This window comes from Canis aureus, chromosome X (assembly GCF_053574225.1).
Source record: "Canis aureus isolate CA01 chromosome X, VMU_Caureus_v.1.0, whole genome shotgun sequence".
Lineage (NCBI taxonomy): Eukaryota > Metazoa > Chordata > Mammalia > Carnivora > Canidae > Canis > Canis aureus.
This window is the reverse complement of record NC_135649.1, coordinates 109,665,567-109,683,875: the sequence shown is the minus strand read 5'-3', so window position 1 is coordinate 109,683,875 and position 18,309 is coordinate 109,665,567. Positions and strand designations below refer to the sequence as shown.

The 18,309-nt window shown below is 40.3% G+C and overlaps 1 protein-coding gene across 4 annotated transcripts in view; it reads left to right on the top strand.

Moving 5' to 3' along the window:
- Positions 1 to 18,309, top strand: part of PPEF1 (protein phosphatase with EF-hand domain 1) — a 123,508-nt gene that overhangs the window by 29,826 nt on the left and 75,373 nt on the right. For all 4 annotated transcript variants that reach the window (XM_077890265.1, XM_077890266.1, XM_077890264.1 and 1 more), the window contains one exon: positions 17,675 to 17,802. In XM_077890265.1, the coding sequence (XP_077746391.1) occupies positions 17,675 to 17,802 (128 nt within the window). The remainder of the gene's footprint in view (positions 1 to 17,674; positions 17,803 to 18,309) is intronic.

Genomic DNA, 18,309 nt, shown 5'->3' with positions numbered 1-18,309 from the left:
TTCTCTTCCATCTTTTAGAAGAGTTTGCGAAGAATTGCTATTCTTTTTTTAAAAGATTTTATTTATTCATGAGAGACAGAGAGAGAGAGAGAGAGAGGCAGAGACACAGGCAGAGAGAGAAGCAGGCTCCATGCAGGGAGCCGGATTTGGGACTTGATCCCCAGGACTCCAGGACCACGCCCCAGGGCCAAAGGCAGGCGCTAAACCACTGAGCCACCCAGTTGTCCCATGAATTGCTATTAATTCTTTAAATGTTTGGTAGAATTCATCAGTGGAGCTAAGCATGGGCCTTTCTTTGTGGGTAGTGTTTTGATTACTTATACTACCTTTATTATAGGTCTATTCAGATTTTCTATTTCTTCTTGATTCATTGTTAGTAGTTTGTATCCTTCTAGGAATTTGCCTATTTCATCTAAGCTATTTAATTTAGTAGTGTATACTTGTTAGAGTATTCCCTTATAGTCCTTTTTATGCTTCCATTATCTCTTCTTGAGTATGTCAATGTTTATTATGATTTCATAATAATAAATATGAAAACTGAAACAATGGTATTTACTTAGATTTATCCATAAAAAGTTTTTCTCATTTAAAAATATTATAAAATATAGAAAAGCAGTTAGGAATAATATTCATCATTCTACTACCCACAGACAACAACTGTTAAGACTCTTTTTTTTTTGTATAGTGTATATTTCTGATCATCCTAAATATTAATTTCTTATAGCCTTGCTTTTGGTACTAAGACATTATTATATTAACATTTCTCAAATTGTTATAAATTCTTTGTAAACAGCATTTTAGCCATTACTAAACATTTTACTTTATGGATAGACCATCATATTCTTAATTATTCTTCTAATATTGAATTATTTATTTATTTATTTATTTATTTATTTATTTATTACTAATAGAGACAATACTTGGAAGAATTTCTTGTGTAGTTTTTTCCTTACTTTGGATTATTCTCATACTCAGGTGATTAAGACATGAATTTATTGTGTCAGGGTTATGAATGTTTTGAAAGGTCTTGATAGAAAAATAATAGTTATTATTTCCTGAATTACTATATTCTAGAGAGTGTTCAAAATATCCTGCATACTTTTTATTTAATCCTTGCAATAAACCTGAGTAAAGTGTTATTATTCCTTTTTTGTATAATTGAAGAAGCTCATGCTCAGCAAAGTAAGTACTTGTCAAGGTCATATTAGTTATCACTGCCAGAATTGGGATTTGAATGCAAGGAATTCTGAGTACAGTTTTGTTTTTTGTTTTTTTGTTTTTTTGTTTTGCTGCCAACCATTACACCATTTTATGGTGCCTCCCGATGTTGCTGCTCTTGGAAACTAACTTTAATTAAATGTACTCATATAAAATACCTTTTATTGCATAGTGCTTTTTATAGTTGTACAGGCCCTTTCATATACAATTGTTCTTCACAGCCTGTGAAGGATTGTTTTCAATTTGTTAGAAAGGAAATCAAAGCTTTGAGAGGCAAAGTGATTTGCTTAAGAACACATAGCTAGTAAGTGGCAGAGTCAGGGTTAGGGCTTGCTCTCTGTTTCTCACAGTCTGACTAGTGTGAAAGGCTTTTCCTCCCACTTTGGCCATTCAGCCCTATTACAGAATTCTAGAGTACCATGGCATTTAAAATTTTTTATTTATTTATTTGTTTGTTTATTTATTTATGAGAGAGAGAGAGAGAGAGAAGAGAGAACAAGGAGAGGGGCAGAAGGAGAGAAAGAAAGAATCCTCAAGCAGACTCCCCACTGAGTGTGGAGCAGGACTCCGGGCTCAGTCCCAGGTTTCTAAGCCAAAACCAAGAATTGGATGCTTAACTGACTAAGCCACCCAGATGACCCTATTGTGGCGTTTTTGAGAAAAAGTAGCCTACATATAAAATTGAGACTATCCTCTTTTTGTGGGCTATCTAGTTTCATGTAGAGAAGTAGCATCAATGTTGTATTATTATTGTTATTTTGCTTCTTTTGTAATGTGTAACAGGGAAGAGAAAAATCATAGTTATCATTTATATTGAGTGCCTACTATGTTCATTATTTCTCTTTCTCTGCAAAACTCTTGGAGGAAACTTTGGGGCACCTGGGTGGCTCAGTTAGTTAAATGTTGCCAACTCTTGGTTTCACCTCAGGGTCCTGAGATCAAGTACCCCTGTTGGGCTCCACACTCAGCAGGGAGTCTGTTTGTCTTTCTCCCTCCCTCAGCTTTGATATGCTGCCCTGACTTGTAAAATTGGAATTTATCCAAAAATAGAAATTAAACATTGCGATTTCATTCTCCCAAACTCCACTTTATACTTAAAATTTTATATTGATGCATTTTGAATTAATAATCTATTGCTCTTTTTTCCCATGGAGCACTTTCAGAACACGATGATATATTTTCTTTTATTTCTTCCCTTGAGACCATTTAGAAATGCATTTATTCATTTTCCCTAAGTGCTGAGGAGCCTACAAAAGGTTTTGGCTTTGGAGTTCTCATGCTTTAAGCTATGAGAAATGGAAATTTTCTCTAATGGAGATTGTTCTTTTTAAAAAATATTTGTTCTTTATTTTTACTTAGAAGTTTAAAAATACTAACTAGTAAACCAAATATTTCTTTAATTCCTGGAATAACATCTAGTTAATTTAGTTGTTTAAAAATTTAATAATTGGGCAGCTCGGGTGGCTCAGCGGTTCAGTGCCGCCTTCAGCCCAGGGCGTGATCCTGGAGACTTGGGATCGAGTCCCATGTCAGGCTTCCTGCATGGAGCCTGCTTCTCCCTCTGTGTCTCTGCCTGCCTCTCTCTCTCATGAATAAATAAAATCTTAAAAAAAAAATAAAAATAAAAATCTAATAAGCCATTCACAGCTGCCTGAGAAATCCCCTCCTTCCACCATCAGCCCTGTATCTCCTACCTCCTCAGTCCCAAAGTTAAGTCATTTACAAAGCTGTATATTTATATTTGGGACCTTCATGGAAAAACAATGAATGATGTTGTTTCCTTTATCTGTGTTGTTCTCTGAAAAATTTTCTGAAACTTTAGAGGGGCTCTTGCCATTCTGGTTATTATTGGAGGATTTTCCTTTATAATTGCCATCAAGCAGTCTTTACTGGCATTATGGGGTATAGCAGAAATCCCTGTGAATTGAGATTTCCCTCATTTTCCTCTTCAGTGAAATGGGACATCAGATAAGATGCTCTTTAAAATTCTTGCCACTCAAAAGTCTCTCAGAATGCTCTATAACTGCAAGTGTACATGGAGAGGTGAGAGCTCTATAGCTGCAAGTGCACATGGATAGAAAAGGCATTGATTACCCCCTTCTACTACTCTTGCTTGCTCCCTTAGCTATTACCCCATTAACATTTTTAAAAAAGATTTTATTTATTTATTTATTTATTCATGAAAGACACACAGAGAGAAAGGCAGAGACATAGGCAGAGGGAGAAGCAGGCTCCAGGCAGGGAGCCCCATGTGGGACTCGATCCTGAGACCGCAGATCATGCCCTGAGCCAGGGGCAGGTGCTCAACTGCTGAGCCACCCAGGTGTCCCTCCATTAACATTTTTTTTAAGAGAGAGAGAGAGAGAGAGAGAGCACTGCTAGCAGGGTGGGGAATGGGGAAAGGGGCAGAGGGAGAGGGAGAGGGAGAGAGAATCTTAAGCAGGCTCCACACCCAGCACGGAGCCCAACATAGGGCTTGACACAGGGCTCAATCTCGCAACCCTGAGATCATGACCTTAGCCAAAATCAGGAGTCGGCCACTTAACCAACTGAGCCACTCAGGTGTCTCACCCTGTTAATGTCCTAACATGCTCAAGCGCCTTTCCTCGATTTTCCTTTTCTTTTGGTTTGGATACATTTTTTTTTTCCTCATGCCATTCTGTTTTGCTTTACCCCCAACTGCTTATTTTTTAAAATTGCAAACCTTCAGAGAGAAGAATACAGCGAACACCTACATTCCCTTCACCGAGATTCACCACTTTGTTAACATTTTATCTTTTTCTCTCTCCCTCTCTCCTCTATCTCCCTCTCCACTTGAAAGTAAATTGTAGACAATATGATATTAACCTCCATGTACTTCAGCATGAGTGTCCTAAAAACAGGGATATTCTTTTATATAACTATAAATCTATATCACTCTGAAAAGCATTTAGCATTGGTAGATTAATATTGTCTAACATGGAGCTCATATTCAGAATTTTCCTGCTGTCCAAAATGGCCCCTTGTAACTGTTTTTCCCTTCCCTTTGGAAGAAAAGCCTTCCCTTGCCCTCTTCTTCCCTCCACTTACTCTCCTCCCTCTCAGAGCTTGCTCTTGAAAGGGGCGTTTACACTGCTGTCTCCTACTTTCTCCATTAAATCCCATGGAAAATGGTTTTGACAAGTTCTTGAATGACCTTGAAGTCCAGTGGACCATTTTCAGTTCTTATTTTGCTTGGCTTCCTGGTAGTGCTTGGCACTCTACACACATCCCTCTTAAAATACTCATGGCCCTTGGCTTCAGTGACTGCACATTCTCCTTGTGTCTCTGAACTGTTTATAAGGGCTCCACTTTCTCCCAAGTTCTAAATATTAGGATTCCTCTGGGTTCCTCTTGGTTCTTTTATTTTGTCACTCTAATGCTCTCCTTGGGTGACTTTACTCTCATGGTTTTAATTATCATCAGTATATCAAAAGTGCCAAATCTTTATTTTTGGCCCATATCATATAATATATCCCTGGTTTTTTGGCATCAATTGGAAATCATTTTCTTTTCATTTCTTCTATTTTCTTTTTTTATTTTCAGTACAGTGTTATATTAGTTTCAGGTGTACAGTATAGTGATTCAACAATTCTATTTACCACTCAGTGCTCATCACAATAAGAGTACTCTTAGGGAATCATTATATTTTATTTTATTTTTAAAAGATTTTATTTACTGTAGAGATAGAGAGTCGTGGGGCGGGGGTTAGGAGCAGAGGCAGAGGAACAAGCAGACCCTGGGCTGAGCAGAGTCCAATGTGGGGCTTGATCTCACAACCCTAAGATCATGACCTGAGCCAAAATCAAGAGTCAGATGATCAACCTACTGAGCCACTCAGGTGCCCTGAGAATTATTTAAAATGAGTACTTTTCTTTTTTCTTTTTTTTTTTTTTTAAAAAAAACTATTTATTGATTTAAGTAATCTCTGTAACCAACGTGATGTTCGAATTTGTGACCCTGAAATCAAAAGTCCCATGCTCTTCTGGCTGAGCCAGCCAAGTGCCCCAAGAGTACTTTTCTTTTTGTAAAAGGAGACCACTTTCTTGATCTGAAATTGTGATCCCTCTCAATAATAATTTCAAGTTAATCATTCACTTTTTGGTATGATAATGAGGTGGCCTTGAGGTTTATATAGGACTGCTACTACAAACACATTTATTGCCTGTATGAAATAGGCACACAAAACCAAAACATCCTTTTTATTCTTTACACCAATTAAATGCATCTTCCTTTTTTTTTTAAATGCATCTTCCTATTTTTCTTTATTTGCTATGTGACTAATTCACCAATGCTTTAGAAATGTTAAGTATTATGAGACTCTGCCATGGATTATTTAGATATCCATTCTAGAATCATGAGCCTTTAGGGGATAGAGAGTATTTCTAAAAGGATATGAAGTCCTACCTCCCCATTTAAATGTTCTTTACCAGCTTCTAGCCTTGACTAGACCATTCACGAAGAAGCCAGCTTTTAGTCGGATCCTGTTAATTGTTAGAAAATCCTGTTACAAAGAGACATATTTCAACTGAGTGTAAGAAAGGGCATTACCTCAGCCCCAATTGCCAGTTATTTCCCAGAATCAGAACACTTGTCTTATTCGATTATGGCTTTATATGGCATTATCTTTTCAGCAGCTACAGAAGACAAAATTTAATGCTGATCATATCTGACCTTGGGTGAATGAATGTGGCAATAGAACTCAGATTAGTAATTAATAACAAGGGAAACATAAAACAGAATTGCAGTCAAGACATTTAATTTTTTAAAATTCTGAGTGAGAATTAAAGGTCATTATTGAATCGTTGAATAGAACATATTTCCTATGAGAAAATATTTTAATAATTTAAAATGCTAGTAATACTTTTACATAACTAGATTTCTTATATACTTAAAAATATAAGTTTTTAAAAACTGAGATCTTCATGATAACGATTCTTTTAGAAAATTGGCAGAAATTCATAAAGTAGAGAGGTCACAGTTACTTGCAAACTGTTGTTTTCCTGATTTCACTGATTTAGCTTATAAGTTTGGTATTGTATAGATAAAGCCTCATATTTTCCTGAACTATGGTGTTAGCCAAAGATTACAGTTCTTATGGAAACGTCCACAAAATGGGCTTTATGTAATCTTTGTTGTTCCATTGTCCTGTTGAATAAAAGAAGGCTTTAAGTGGGGGGCATTTAAAAATCTGAGTCCTAATAAATGTGAAGAGAAAGAGTTAGAAAATCACTATTTTGCAACCACCATTGAAAGAATAGATTTGGGCAAAAATTATCCATGGATGTTTTGGAGAACAGAATGTATACAAAGTCCTAAAGCCTTGTTCCTGCAAATTGTTTATTAATTATAAAGAGGAAGCAAATATATCCACAGTAGAGAATTTTAGGTAGACCCTATGGGGTGACCCGATTGGGTAGAGGGGTCAGCTGCAAGGGTGGTGAAAGAATTCACCTGAGGCAGAACAAAGGAAATAGAAGTTTATTGGATACATGGCAAGGAGGCAGCAGGCAGGACAGCAGAGGAGAGACTGTCTGCCAGGAAGAGGGGATGGGGGCGTAATTATGATGAGGAAAGTGAGGAGATTGGGGATCCTATGAAATTTCCCTTTTTTGGTACCCATGCCTGGTTGTAAGTAGCCCATTGGTCAGCGAGGGCCTATGGCTCTTTGGGGGATGGTCTCCTAATGAGCCAGTTTTCATTCAGCCAGGTGGTCGAGTTCCTATTACTCAAGCCTGCTGCCCAAAAATGGCCTCTACAGGCACCTCCTAAACCAAACAATCTAAGTTCATATCACCAATAATGAGACAAACGAACATCATGTGCCTCCTGATGTAACCTACTTGAAAAAGTCTCATTACTTATTCCTGCCAAAATATATAACCTGAATCTAATCATGAGGAAATAGCAGACACATCCAAATTGAGGGATATGTTAAATAACTAGCCTGTACTCTTAAAAAATTTCAGTATCTTTAAAGAGAAAAAAAGGCTAAGGAATTGTTCTAGAATAAAGGAGACTGAAGAAATGATGGTATTATGGGTGGAGAGAGAGAGCACAAGAGAGAGAGTAGGAGAATGCATATATGACAAAATATTAACAGTTGCACTATTCTTACCTTTCCCCATATGTTTGAAAATGTTTCAAAACAAAAGGCAAGAATATCCCAGTCCTGTACAACCTGAGCTTTTTGGCGAGTCTGTGATGGCTGTAGCCTAGGGTTCTGCCCTTTGGGAGTGTCATTTATTAGTTCTTCCTTGTTTTTGCCTTCTCCCACCTTTTATATCCATCACAGACTCTGTGTACCACGTCCTGGCATCATCTTGAGCAGCTTCACTGTATCCATGAACAGCCCCAAATACACTGGTGTCTCAGTTCCTTGACCTCCTAAGCTCCAGCATCCCCTTACTCACTCTACTTGAACTACTTGCTCCTGTGTCCTGGTCCCTATGGCCACCCGGATCAGCTCTGCCTCTGCAGTCTTTATGACCATTATCCCATTTTCTGATCACTTGATCTTCATTGAAACCTCTGGACCTTAGCCCCTTCCCATGTGTCTCTGTCTCCCAGCCCCCTCTTGTCTTCACTTTCTCTCCCCATCTTCTATCGGCTATCACTCAAGCCAGTTAACAGATCATACACAGTAATCATACTTTAGGCAATTCAAAAGAGAAGTAATTGGTGAAATGTTTAATGTTCCTAGAACACTTGCTAGCAAACTTTGCTACAGTTCCTTGATGGGAAAGTCAAGGATATTAGTGACTTGACTTGAAAATTTTCTACAGGGATGATTCATAGATATACATATATACATATATGTATATATGTATATATATGAATATATATGTATACATATGAATATATATGTATATATGAATATATATGAATATATGTATATATATGAATATATACATATATATTTTTAGTAGCCTTTATTTTTTATTTTTTTTAATAAATTTATTTTTTATTGGTGTTCAATTTACCAACATACAGAATAACACCCAGTGCTCATCCCGTCAAGTGCCCCCCTCAGTGCCCATCACCCATTCACCCCCACCCCCCGCCCTCCTCCCCTTCCACCACCCCTAGTTCGTTTCCCAGAGTTAGGAGTCTTTGTGTTCTGTCTCCCTTTCTGATATTTCCCACACATTTCTTCTCCCTTCCCTTATATTCCCTTATATTCCCTTTCACTATTATTTATATTCCCCAAATGAATGAGAACATATAATGTTTATCCTTCTCCGATTGACTTACTTCACTCAGCATAATACCCTCCAGTTCCATCCACGTCGAAGCAAATGGTGGGTATTTGTCGTTTCTAATGGCTGAGGAATATTCCATTGTATACATAAACCACATCTTCTTTATCCATTCATCTTTTGATGGACACCGAGGCTCCTTCCACAGTTTGGCTATTGTGGACACTGCTGCTATAAACATCAGGGTGCAGGTGTCCCGGCGTTTCATTGCATCTGTATCTTTGGGGTAAATCCCCAGCAGTGCAATTGCTGGGTCGTAGGGCAGGTCTATTTTTAACTCTTTGAGGAACCTCCACACGGTTTTCCAGAGTGGCTGCACCAGTTCACATTCCCACCAACAGTGTAAGAGGGTTCCCTTTTCTCCGCATCCTCTCCAACATTTGTGGTTTCCTGCCTTGTTAATTTTCCCCATTCTCACTGGTGTGAGGTGGTATCTCATTGTGGTTTTGATTTGTATTTCTCTGATGGCAAGTGATGCAGAGCATTTTCTCATGTGCATGTTGGCCATGTCTATGTCTTCCTCTGTGAGATTTCTGTTCATGTCTTTTGCCCATTTCATGATTGGATTGTTTGTTTCTTTGGTGTTGAGTTTAAGAAGTTCTTTATAGATCTTGGAAACTAGCCCTTTATCTGATACGTCATTTGCAAATATCCTCTCCCATTCTGTAGGTTGTCTTTTAGTTTTGTTGTATCCTTTGCTGTGCAAAAGCTTCTTATCTTGATGAAGTCCCAATAGTTCATTTTTGCTTTTGTTTCTTTTGTCTTCGTGGATGTATCTTGCAAGAAGTTACTGTGGCCAAGTTCAAAAAGGGTGTTGCCTGTGTTCTCCTCTAGGATTTTGATGGAATCTTGTCTCACATTTAGATCTTTCATCCATTTTGAGTTTATCTTTGTGTATGGTGAAAGAGAGTGGTCTAGTTTCATTCTTCTGCATGTGGATGTCCAATTTTCCCAGCACCATTTATTGAAGAGACTTTCTTCCAATGGATAATCTTTCCTCCTTTATCGAATATTAGTTGACCATAAAGTTCAGGGTCCACTTCTGGGTTCTCTATTCTGTTCCATTGATCTATGTGTCTGTTTTTGTGCCAGTACCACACTGTCTTGATGACCACAGCTTTGTAGTACAACCTGAAATCTGGCATTGTGATGCCCCCAGCTATGGTTTTATTTTTTAAAATTCCCCTGGCTATTCGGGGTCTTTTCTGATTCCACACAAATCTTAAAATAATTTGTTCTAACTCTCTGAAGAAAGTCCATGGTATTTTGATAGGGATTGCATTAAATGTGTAAATTGCCCTGGGTAACATTGACATTTTCACAATATTAATTCTGCCAATCCATGAGCATGGAATATTTTTCCATCTCTTTGTGTCTTCCTCAATTTCTTTCAGAAGTATTCTATAGTTTTTAGGGTATAGATCCTTTACCTCTTTGGTTAGGTTTATTCCTAGGTATCTTATGCTTTTGGGTGCAATTGTAAGTGGGATTGACTCCTTAATTTCTCTTTCTTCAGTCTTATTGTTAGTGTATAGAAATGCCACTGATTTCTGGGCATTGATTTTGTATCCTGCCACGCTACCAAATTGCTGTATGAGTTCTAGTAATCTTGGGGTGGAGGCTTTTGGGTTTTCTATGTAGAGTATCATGTCATCAGCGAAGAGGGAGAGTTTGACTTCTTCTTTGCCAATTTGAATGCCTTTAATGTCTTTTTGTTGTCTGATTGCTGAGGCTAGGACTTCCAGTACTATGTTGAATAGCAGTGGTGAGAATGGACATCCCTGTTTTGTTCCTGATCTTAGGGGAAAGGCTCCCAGTGCTTCCCCATTGAGAATGATATTTGCTGTGGGCTTTTCGTAGATGGCTTTTAAGATGTTGAGGAATGTTCCCTCTATCCCTACACTCTGAAGAGTTTTGATCAGGAATGGATGCTGTATTTTGTCAAATGCTTTCTCTGCATCTAATGAGAGGATCATATGGTTCTTGGTTTTTCTCTTGCTGATATGATGAATCACATTGATTGTTTTACTTGAGTAGCCTTTACAATTTGTCTTCTTTGTCCAGAAGCTTCTGATTTACGTGTTCACAAGTACATGTCCTATTTTGTCCTTGAATGGTTACTTAAACCTTTGCTATGTGCAATAATAGGTAGGCTGTAGCTGTGGCCTTAAAAAAAAAAAGAAGGATGAATTAGAATATCTTATAACTGGAGAGAATCTTAGAGATCACATTATTCCAAGTTTTCATTGTTCACATGAGATCCTGAGGACCAGAGAGGTTAAACAATCTGCCCAAGGTTACACAGTTGGCACCTGGTTGAGTCAGAACCAAAATGGAAGTCTCAATATTACAAATCAAAACTGATTTTTGTTATCCCCTGTGGATGGGTTGCTTGCTGGGTGAGTACATGAGTAAATAGAAAGTCAAAGAAATGACCTCTAGTTCTTGCCCCTCTCTGACTGGAACACCAGAAGTTTCTAAGAATGATCAAACTATGATCTCTGTTGTCATTTAAGGAAAGTGATAGTTTTAAGAAGCCTGTCAGTGTTTAGAGACAAAGCCTCATGCTTTACTCTCATTTCCCTCTTGTTTAAGAAAAATGATTTGCAGGGGCACCTGGGTGGCTCAGTCGGTTAAGCGTCCAACCCTTGGTTTGGGGCAGGTCATGATCTCAGGGTTGTGAGATCAAGCCCCACATTGGGCTCCATGCTCAACATGGATTCTGCTTGAGATTCTCTCCCTCTCCCTTGCACCTCCCCCACCCCCATCCCCACCCCCCGCTTGAGCAGTCTCTCTCAAATAAATTAATTAATTAAAAGTTTGTTTTTTTTTTAAAGCAAATGTTTTCCAGGGATAAGAATGCTGTGTGGTGCCCTTGCTGTGCAGGGATGCCACAGTTTGTGGATGAGCAAGCCTCATAGGGTTCTTATTTTGCTTGCTGCCCAAGAAGCAGACTTTGTGACCATCTCATGTCCACTGGGCATGTGCTTTGAGCTGTTTTTCCAGTGAAGTTTGAAGTCTCATTGTGACAGTCACACACTCTAGCAGATGGCAGATATAGAATAGCTGTAAACAAAAATAGCAAGGAAAACTGTGGTCCCAGAGCTGAGCCAGACTCTATTCTCATCATGCTTTGAAGAGCTGAGGAAATAGATGTTTTCCCCCTTGTTTAAAGCCTTTTGCTACTAGATGGTTCATACTCTTTCCAGCTCATTGGAATTCGTTTTAATGAGTTCTATCACACTTGTGCGTCTCTTTCTTCCTGACTGGATGTCAGGCCCCTTAAAGTTATATGAAATATTTGCTCATCCTGATGCCTCCTCAGGAGGCCTCTGCCAGCAGAATTTCAAAAGCAGAGAGTCTTTAAATGCCTTATTGTTCTGAAGATAAGCTGCTTGTTTAAAGAACTGTCAAATAAACTCTGATTTAAAAAACAAACCAAACCTAAGACTCCACCAGTCAGCATGAAGAGAAACACAAGATGGAAAGTCTTAACTAAAGAGCAATTTCATTCATTCAACAAATACTTATTGAGCATCTACTATGTTCTAGGGACGGTTCCAGACTCAGGGGATATAGCAGCTAACCCAAAAGACTAAAGTCCCAGAGATTACATCCTAGTGGAAGAAGCCAGACAATGACAAATGAGTAAAATGTATGCTATATCAGATAGTGTTAAGTGCTGTGGTGAGGAAATGAGATGGCAGTGGGGGCCTGGAGGCCATTTTAAAAAGGGTGGTCAGAAAAGGTCTTGCTGAGAAAGTAGTGTTGGAACCAAGAATACATTCTCTGAGGGAGTGTGCCCTCTAGATCCTGGTTGGCCCGGTTCTTCTGGCTCCTCACTCTTGGGTTCTGAGATGGTGTGTGTTTGTCCACAGTAGTTTGTGAAATTTTTAATACACTATTATGTGTAGTTAGGAAGTTGGAAGTGGGGGGAACACTAGAAGTTGTTAGCCAGGAGGAAGACAATTATTATGTTATTCCCACCTTAGTTTTTTTTTTTTTAAAAGCATCTACTATTTATTGAGTGCTTCCTATGTGTCAGGCAACATGCTAAGCATTTTATATGAATCAATCAATTAATATATTATGAATACCTGTATCAATACATTACTAATACATTATTATTATAACAGCCCTAGAAGATATGCATTCATTTGTTCAACAAGTATCCATTGCCAGGCCTTACCTCAGGTACTGGGGATATGGCAGTGAACAAAATTAAAGTCCCTATTCTCATGTAGCTTAGCTAATAGGGGAAGATAGACAATAAACATATAAACATAGGAGTATATGGGATGTCAGCTGGTAAAACGTGCTATGGAGAACAACAGAACAGGTAAAGAGCATAGGGAATGTGAGGTATGGACGCTATGGGAAGGAGGACATTACTGTTGTATATACTGTCTCATTTTTTATGGCCGGTTCCAAATGCCACATTGGGTTGTATAGCATAATGGTATAAGCCCAGTTTCTGGAATTCCAGAAATCCAGATTTGACTCTGTATTCTCCCACTGACAAATGATGTGACTCCAAACAAGTTATTTCTGAGCCTCAGTCTCCTTATCTGTTAAATAAGGGTAATGATACTTCATGGGATGGTTGGGAGGATTAAATCAAATATAATTAAATGATCCACAGAAAGCACCAAGCACAGTGCCTGGCACAAAACAAATGCTCTGAATTTATGATTTGCCTTATTCATTGGCCTCCTACATGGATAGTTAATTTCCTGTAAAATACCATGATAATGACTGCCACCATAGAAAAGAAGCCATTAAAAAACAAGAACCAAAAAAACCCTCAGCTTGGCAATAGAGAATCCACCTGCGCTGGGTACAGGAAATTGGCCAGGTAACTCATTAAACCTATGCTGTTGCTTCCTTCTAGAAACAAAAATAGAAGGCCCTTGGGACACATATGGCAATATCTTTTATTTTTGTTTTTTTTTTCTGCATGGAATTAATGTGACAGGGAAGACAAGCCCTGTTATGTGATGAAGCAGCAGGACCAGAAGCGGATCTAAGCTGTCCAACAAGTTCAGAACTGGACGACACAGATCTTCAACTCTATAGGCAGGGTTGGGGGTTATGAATACAGCAACCCCTCGGGGAGGGTCTATACTATCTGGGCTCTACCCTTTGCCATTTTGGAGGTTTCTGCTCCAGAGGAGAGTTCTCAGCTGGCTAGAGTGGCCCCTCTGTATGTGGTGGGGGTGGGGAGCTGGGGGGCAGTTCTTAGTAATCAGGTGAGGTCACAGAGGTCTGCTGTTGGTACACTCCACTCTGCCCTTCCGGTCTCCTTCCTGTGCTGGGAGAGGGTGTTGGGGCAACCACAGAGCAAAGGAGCAATAGCAGGATGCAGATCAGAGTCCATTTTGCCAGCTGCTGCCTATATACTCCAAATCCCTGTGTGGGATTCCGATAAGGGCCAGAGCCAGAGGGTCCAGGCAGTTTGCTGCTTGAGGCCTAACCTGAGCCTGCTGTTCCCACCCGCTGAGACTGGCTCATCAGGCAAGGTCTCTTCTGGAGGTGGAAACCATAGAGGGATGTGATGAGAGAAGTGAAGGGAAAGAGCTGTCAGTTGGGTATCAAGCCATTCCTCAGTTACAGAAAGGTCTCTGAAGGAGCTCTAAGACACGTGGAGGTAGGCCAGTTACCATCTCTAGGGCTGAGAGAACAAAGGGGAGAGACTGGAATTTTTAACATTTAGAAAGTCGGAGGAGGGTTCCCGCAGAAGTCAAACTCAAGCCTTTGAGAATGGGGGCTGCCCAGCTGGTGCTGGAGTCTCTGAGGGGCAGCCCCAAGGCTGGTTGTGTAAGCACAGTGTACTGCAGACTGGATCTAGTTGCTGCTACAGGGAGACCCTGGGGCAGGAGTGTGTGTGGGGGAACTATTGCCAGGAGACTCTCAGAGGAACAAGAGTACGTCTCTCATCCTCCTCCAGCCTCACCATCTCCCTCTACTGCCCCCGTTGGCAGAGCCAAACCCATAGCACTCCGCTGATCAGAAATGTGGCCTGCAGAGCCCCAGCCTCAGCATCCACGAGCCCACTAGAGAAGTGTGGGGTGACAGCTGACATGTGATAGCTTAGTAGGTGGCATTCGTGCCCATGTGTAGAGGCTCTGGGACCAGATAGCAAGCATAAACAGGCCTGGTGATTTCTGAGCAGAGAAGGGGGTAGGGGATGGCTCAGCTTACTGCCTTTGCAGGAGAAGAGGCAATGCAAGAGCCAGGGAACTGAGCATGGCTGTCAGCCTTCCACACCTACTAGTAAAATATAGTCTATGAAAGTATTGTGTGCTTATCAAATAAAACAGCAGCTCCTCCCCAGGGGAGTGTGCCTAGACCTTGGCAAGGGACTGGCCTGAAGCAAGGCAGAGATAGAACACGGGGCTTGGATCACCTATTTCACCTCATGGGGGAGGACTAGAAGTGATAGTATGAGTAATGTGTGTAGCTTACTGCTGGGCATATAGTAGGCATTCCATAAGTGGTGGCTATTATTATTCAAAGGAAGGAAAGATACAAATAGATTAGGGAAAGAAGTAACTGGCTATAGTGGAGAGAGCTGAGAGTCTGGACTCAGAAGACTTGAGTCCATACTACTAGGTAAGTGACTTGAAGCAAGATATTTGCCTCTCTGAACCTGAAGTTTCCTTATGTGTAACATGGAGATGACACTTGTGTGTATGTGCGGGGGAGGGCTAAATATCTTATAGCAGCCCCTTAACAAATGGTAGCTGTTTTGTCCCAATATTAGTTATAGAAATAGTAAGCATGATTATTTATGATCTGTGGTGCTAACCCCAAGCTGAAGAAACTTTAGTGATCCTTTAGCCTACTACATCACTGTGCAGATGCAGAAACCGAGACCCAGCAAAAGGTCAGTAGCTCTAGGGAGGTTAAGAGCGTGGGCTACAGGTCAGTGCGACCTGGCTTCAGTTCCGTGCTGTGCATTTCCACCTGCTGGCTGAGTGACCTTAAGTAGTCTGTCTCAGCCTCAGGGTGCGGTGAGGACTGCAGGAAATGAATCCATGGCCCTGCCCTCAGTAAGTGCTCGGTAAATAGCCCTGGGACAGTTCCTTTGTGCTTGAGGAACAGAGAGAGCCCCCGAGGTGAGAGTTGGTTTATCCTGACCGGGACTGTCCCATAGAAGGGACCTGATAGGTGAGCCCTCCATAATGATATGGTGAGAACAGCTGAGATTTCCAGCCTCCCAATCATTTGCTTTGCCATATTGAACAAATCACTCTATTTCTTCTCCCTGTGGTGTTCCCCTATAATGATCATGATACTTGACCTTATGTCTATTTCCTGGGGTCTTCTGGAAGCTGAATAATGAAAGGGGTGTCTCAAACTAGAGAGTCTTGGAGAAACATAAATAAATACCCTCAGATGACTAGTGTACCACAGCAGTATTAAGCCAAGGATACTGAGACTGGAGGCTAGAATCCTGCTTTTAGAATTCAAATTGTTCTTGTTATAGTCAACTCTTAATTTTTATGTGCTAACTGGGAAAAATTATAGCATGAATAAAAGAAGCCAGCTGGTGTTGATTGCTCTTCGCTCTAAAACTTGAGGAAGGCATAAGAGACTATATTTTAAATCTCATTATCTCTCACCTGATCGCTTTCTTCAAAGCCATGAAGCAACAGGATGATTCAAAGGCTCAGAGCCCCAGAAGAGAGTCAGTGTACTGAATAATCCACAAATGAGACGATGCTTATCACTATAGTAGCTGTTTGTTTAGCCATCTATTAACCAGGCATGGGGCTAAACTCTTCACCAGTAGTAGCTCATTAAATCCTTATCATAACGCTATGAAGGAGGGAGGTGTGTTTGCTTATCCATCAGTTTTGTATCACTTGAATCTCAGGTACAGAAGCTGGAGCGAATCCTACTTTGTAATTCCTTGTACCTTGTCATCACTGGTCTGTGTGAGACTCTTTCTTATGTTAGCTAATTAATTTGCTTGTTGTACCCTATACTCATTCACACACACACCCCATAAATAACCAATCTGGTTGTTTAGTGTCTTTTCCTTTGTATATATTCTTATGAATGTATGTTTTGGTTTTGTGTATGTGCGTTTTAAGTTTATATAAAATTATATGTTATATTTCATTGTCTCTGACTTTTTAATGACTGTTCTAACTGAAACACTATATTTTTAAGACCCACCCATGTTGCTGTGGGTTTATTTAATCTATTGCTCCCAGTTGTGGCATAATAGCCAGTGGTGTGCACACACCACAGTTACACATTCTCCTTCCCAGCGATGGACAGCCAAGCTGCGTTGGTGTCAAATTCCCTACTGCCACAAGCAACAAAACAGGGGTATATAGGATTGCTTTGGGGGTATATAGTGAAGAATGGAATGGCTACTTCCCAGGGCATACATAGAATATGAATATTCCTGAGTAGTGCCAGAGGTAGGTGCTGTTATTTTCCCCATTTTACAGGTAAGGAAACTGAAGCTTTGAGAGTTTTAATAACTTTTTTTTTTTTAAGATTTTATTTACTCATGAGAGACTCAGAAAAATAGGCAGAGACATAGGCAGAGGGAGAAACAGGCTCCCTGCAGGGAACCCGATGTGGGACTCGATCCCAGGACCCCGGGATCACACCCTGAGCTAAAGGCAGACACCCAACCACTGAGCCACCCAGGTGTCCTGAGAGTTCTAATAACTTACCAGAGTCTCATAGACAGTAATTAGCAGATCTGGGATTCAAATTCACAACTTCTTGTCCCAAAACTCTACTATTTTTTTTTTTTTTTGATAGAGATAGTGTGCACCAGTGGGTGGGCAGAGGAAGGGACAGATGGAGAGAGAGAATCCCAAGCAAACACCCCCGAGTACAGAACATGACTTGGGGCTTGATCCCACGACCTGGAGATCGTGACCTGAGCCCAAATCAAGAATCAGACACTCAACTGAATGAGCCACCCAGGCGCTCCCCAGAAACTCTACTCCTAATGGCTATGCCATCATTATTCTCTGGGTATTTGAGACTTGACATTTTACAAAAACATAAAGGTAAATCTCATTGCAGTGTGTGTTCTTAGAACCTAGAAATCCAGGTGTACTGATTTTGTTTCTGAAGCACCTACGTCCCTGTCCTAGAGCTGCATAGTAACTGGTATCCTCTGATTTTCATATCCTACGTGTCTGTAGTGCTAAAAGCCGCATTGGTCATCCAGAACTGGTACCGAGGTTACAGTGCTCGGTTGAAGGCCAGACAACGCTATGCCCTCACCATCTTCCAGTCTATCGAATATGCTGATGAACAAGGCCAATTGCAGGTCTGTTTTGCCAGTTCATCTCCTTTTGGGTAAAGTGCACCTCATGATCGAGAAAAGGAAAGTTTGGGTCCATTTTAAGCTGAGGAACCTTGGTGAAAGCTTTAACAGAGGGTGATATTGTCTCGGAACTAGCTGCGGAGAGTATGATTTGGGAAGAGGATGGTATTTTTCAATCCTGACATTCACATTTTGAAGAGGGCTGCCAGATGTCTAGTTAACTAACACAAAATGGTCTTCTTCTGTTCTTGGGCATGTGCCCCAGTAGGAAGTAAATTTGTTACTTTATGAAGGAAAAAATATTTTAAGGAGTTAAAACATGAAAGACTTTCCTGAGACGGAACCTGTAAGAATTCTAGGAGAAAATGTAGATGGGCAAGGAAGGCCTTTTTCAAGCTTCCAAAAATGATGTATACTCCAGCTTTCATGCTTATTAGTAGAAAATAAGTACTTTTTAGCTGTAGAGGGGAGGGGGACCCATTAGCACCTCGGGCAGCTGGGAGAGCATTC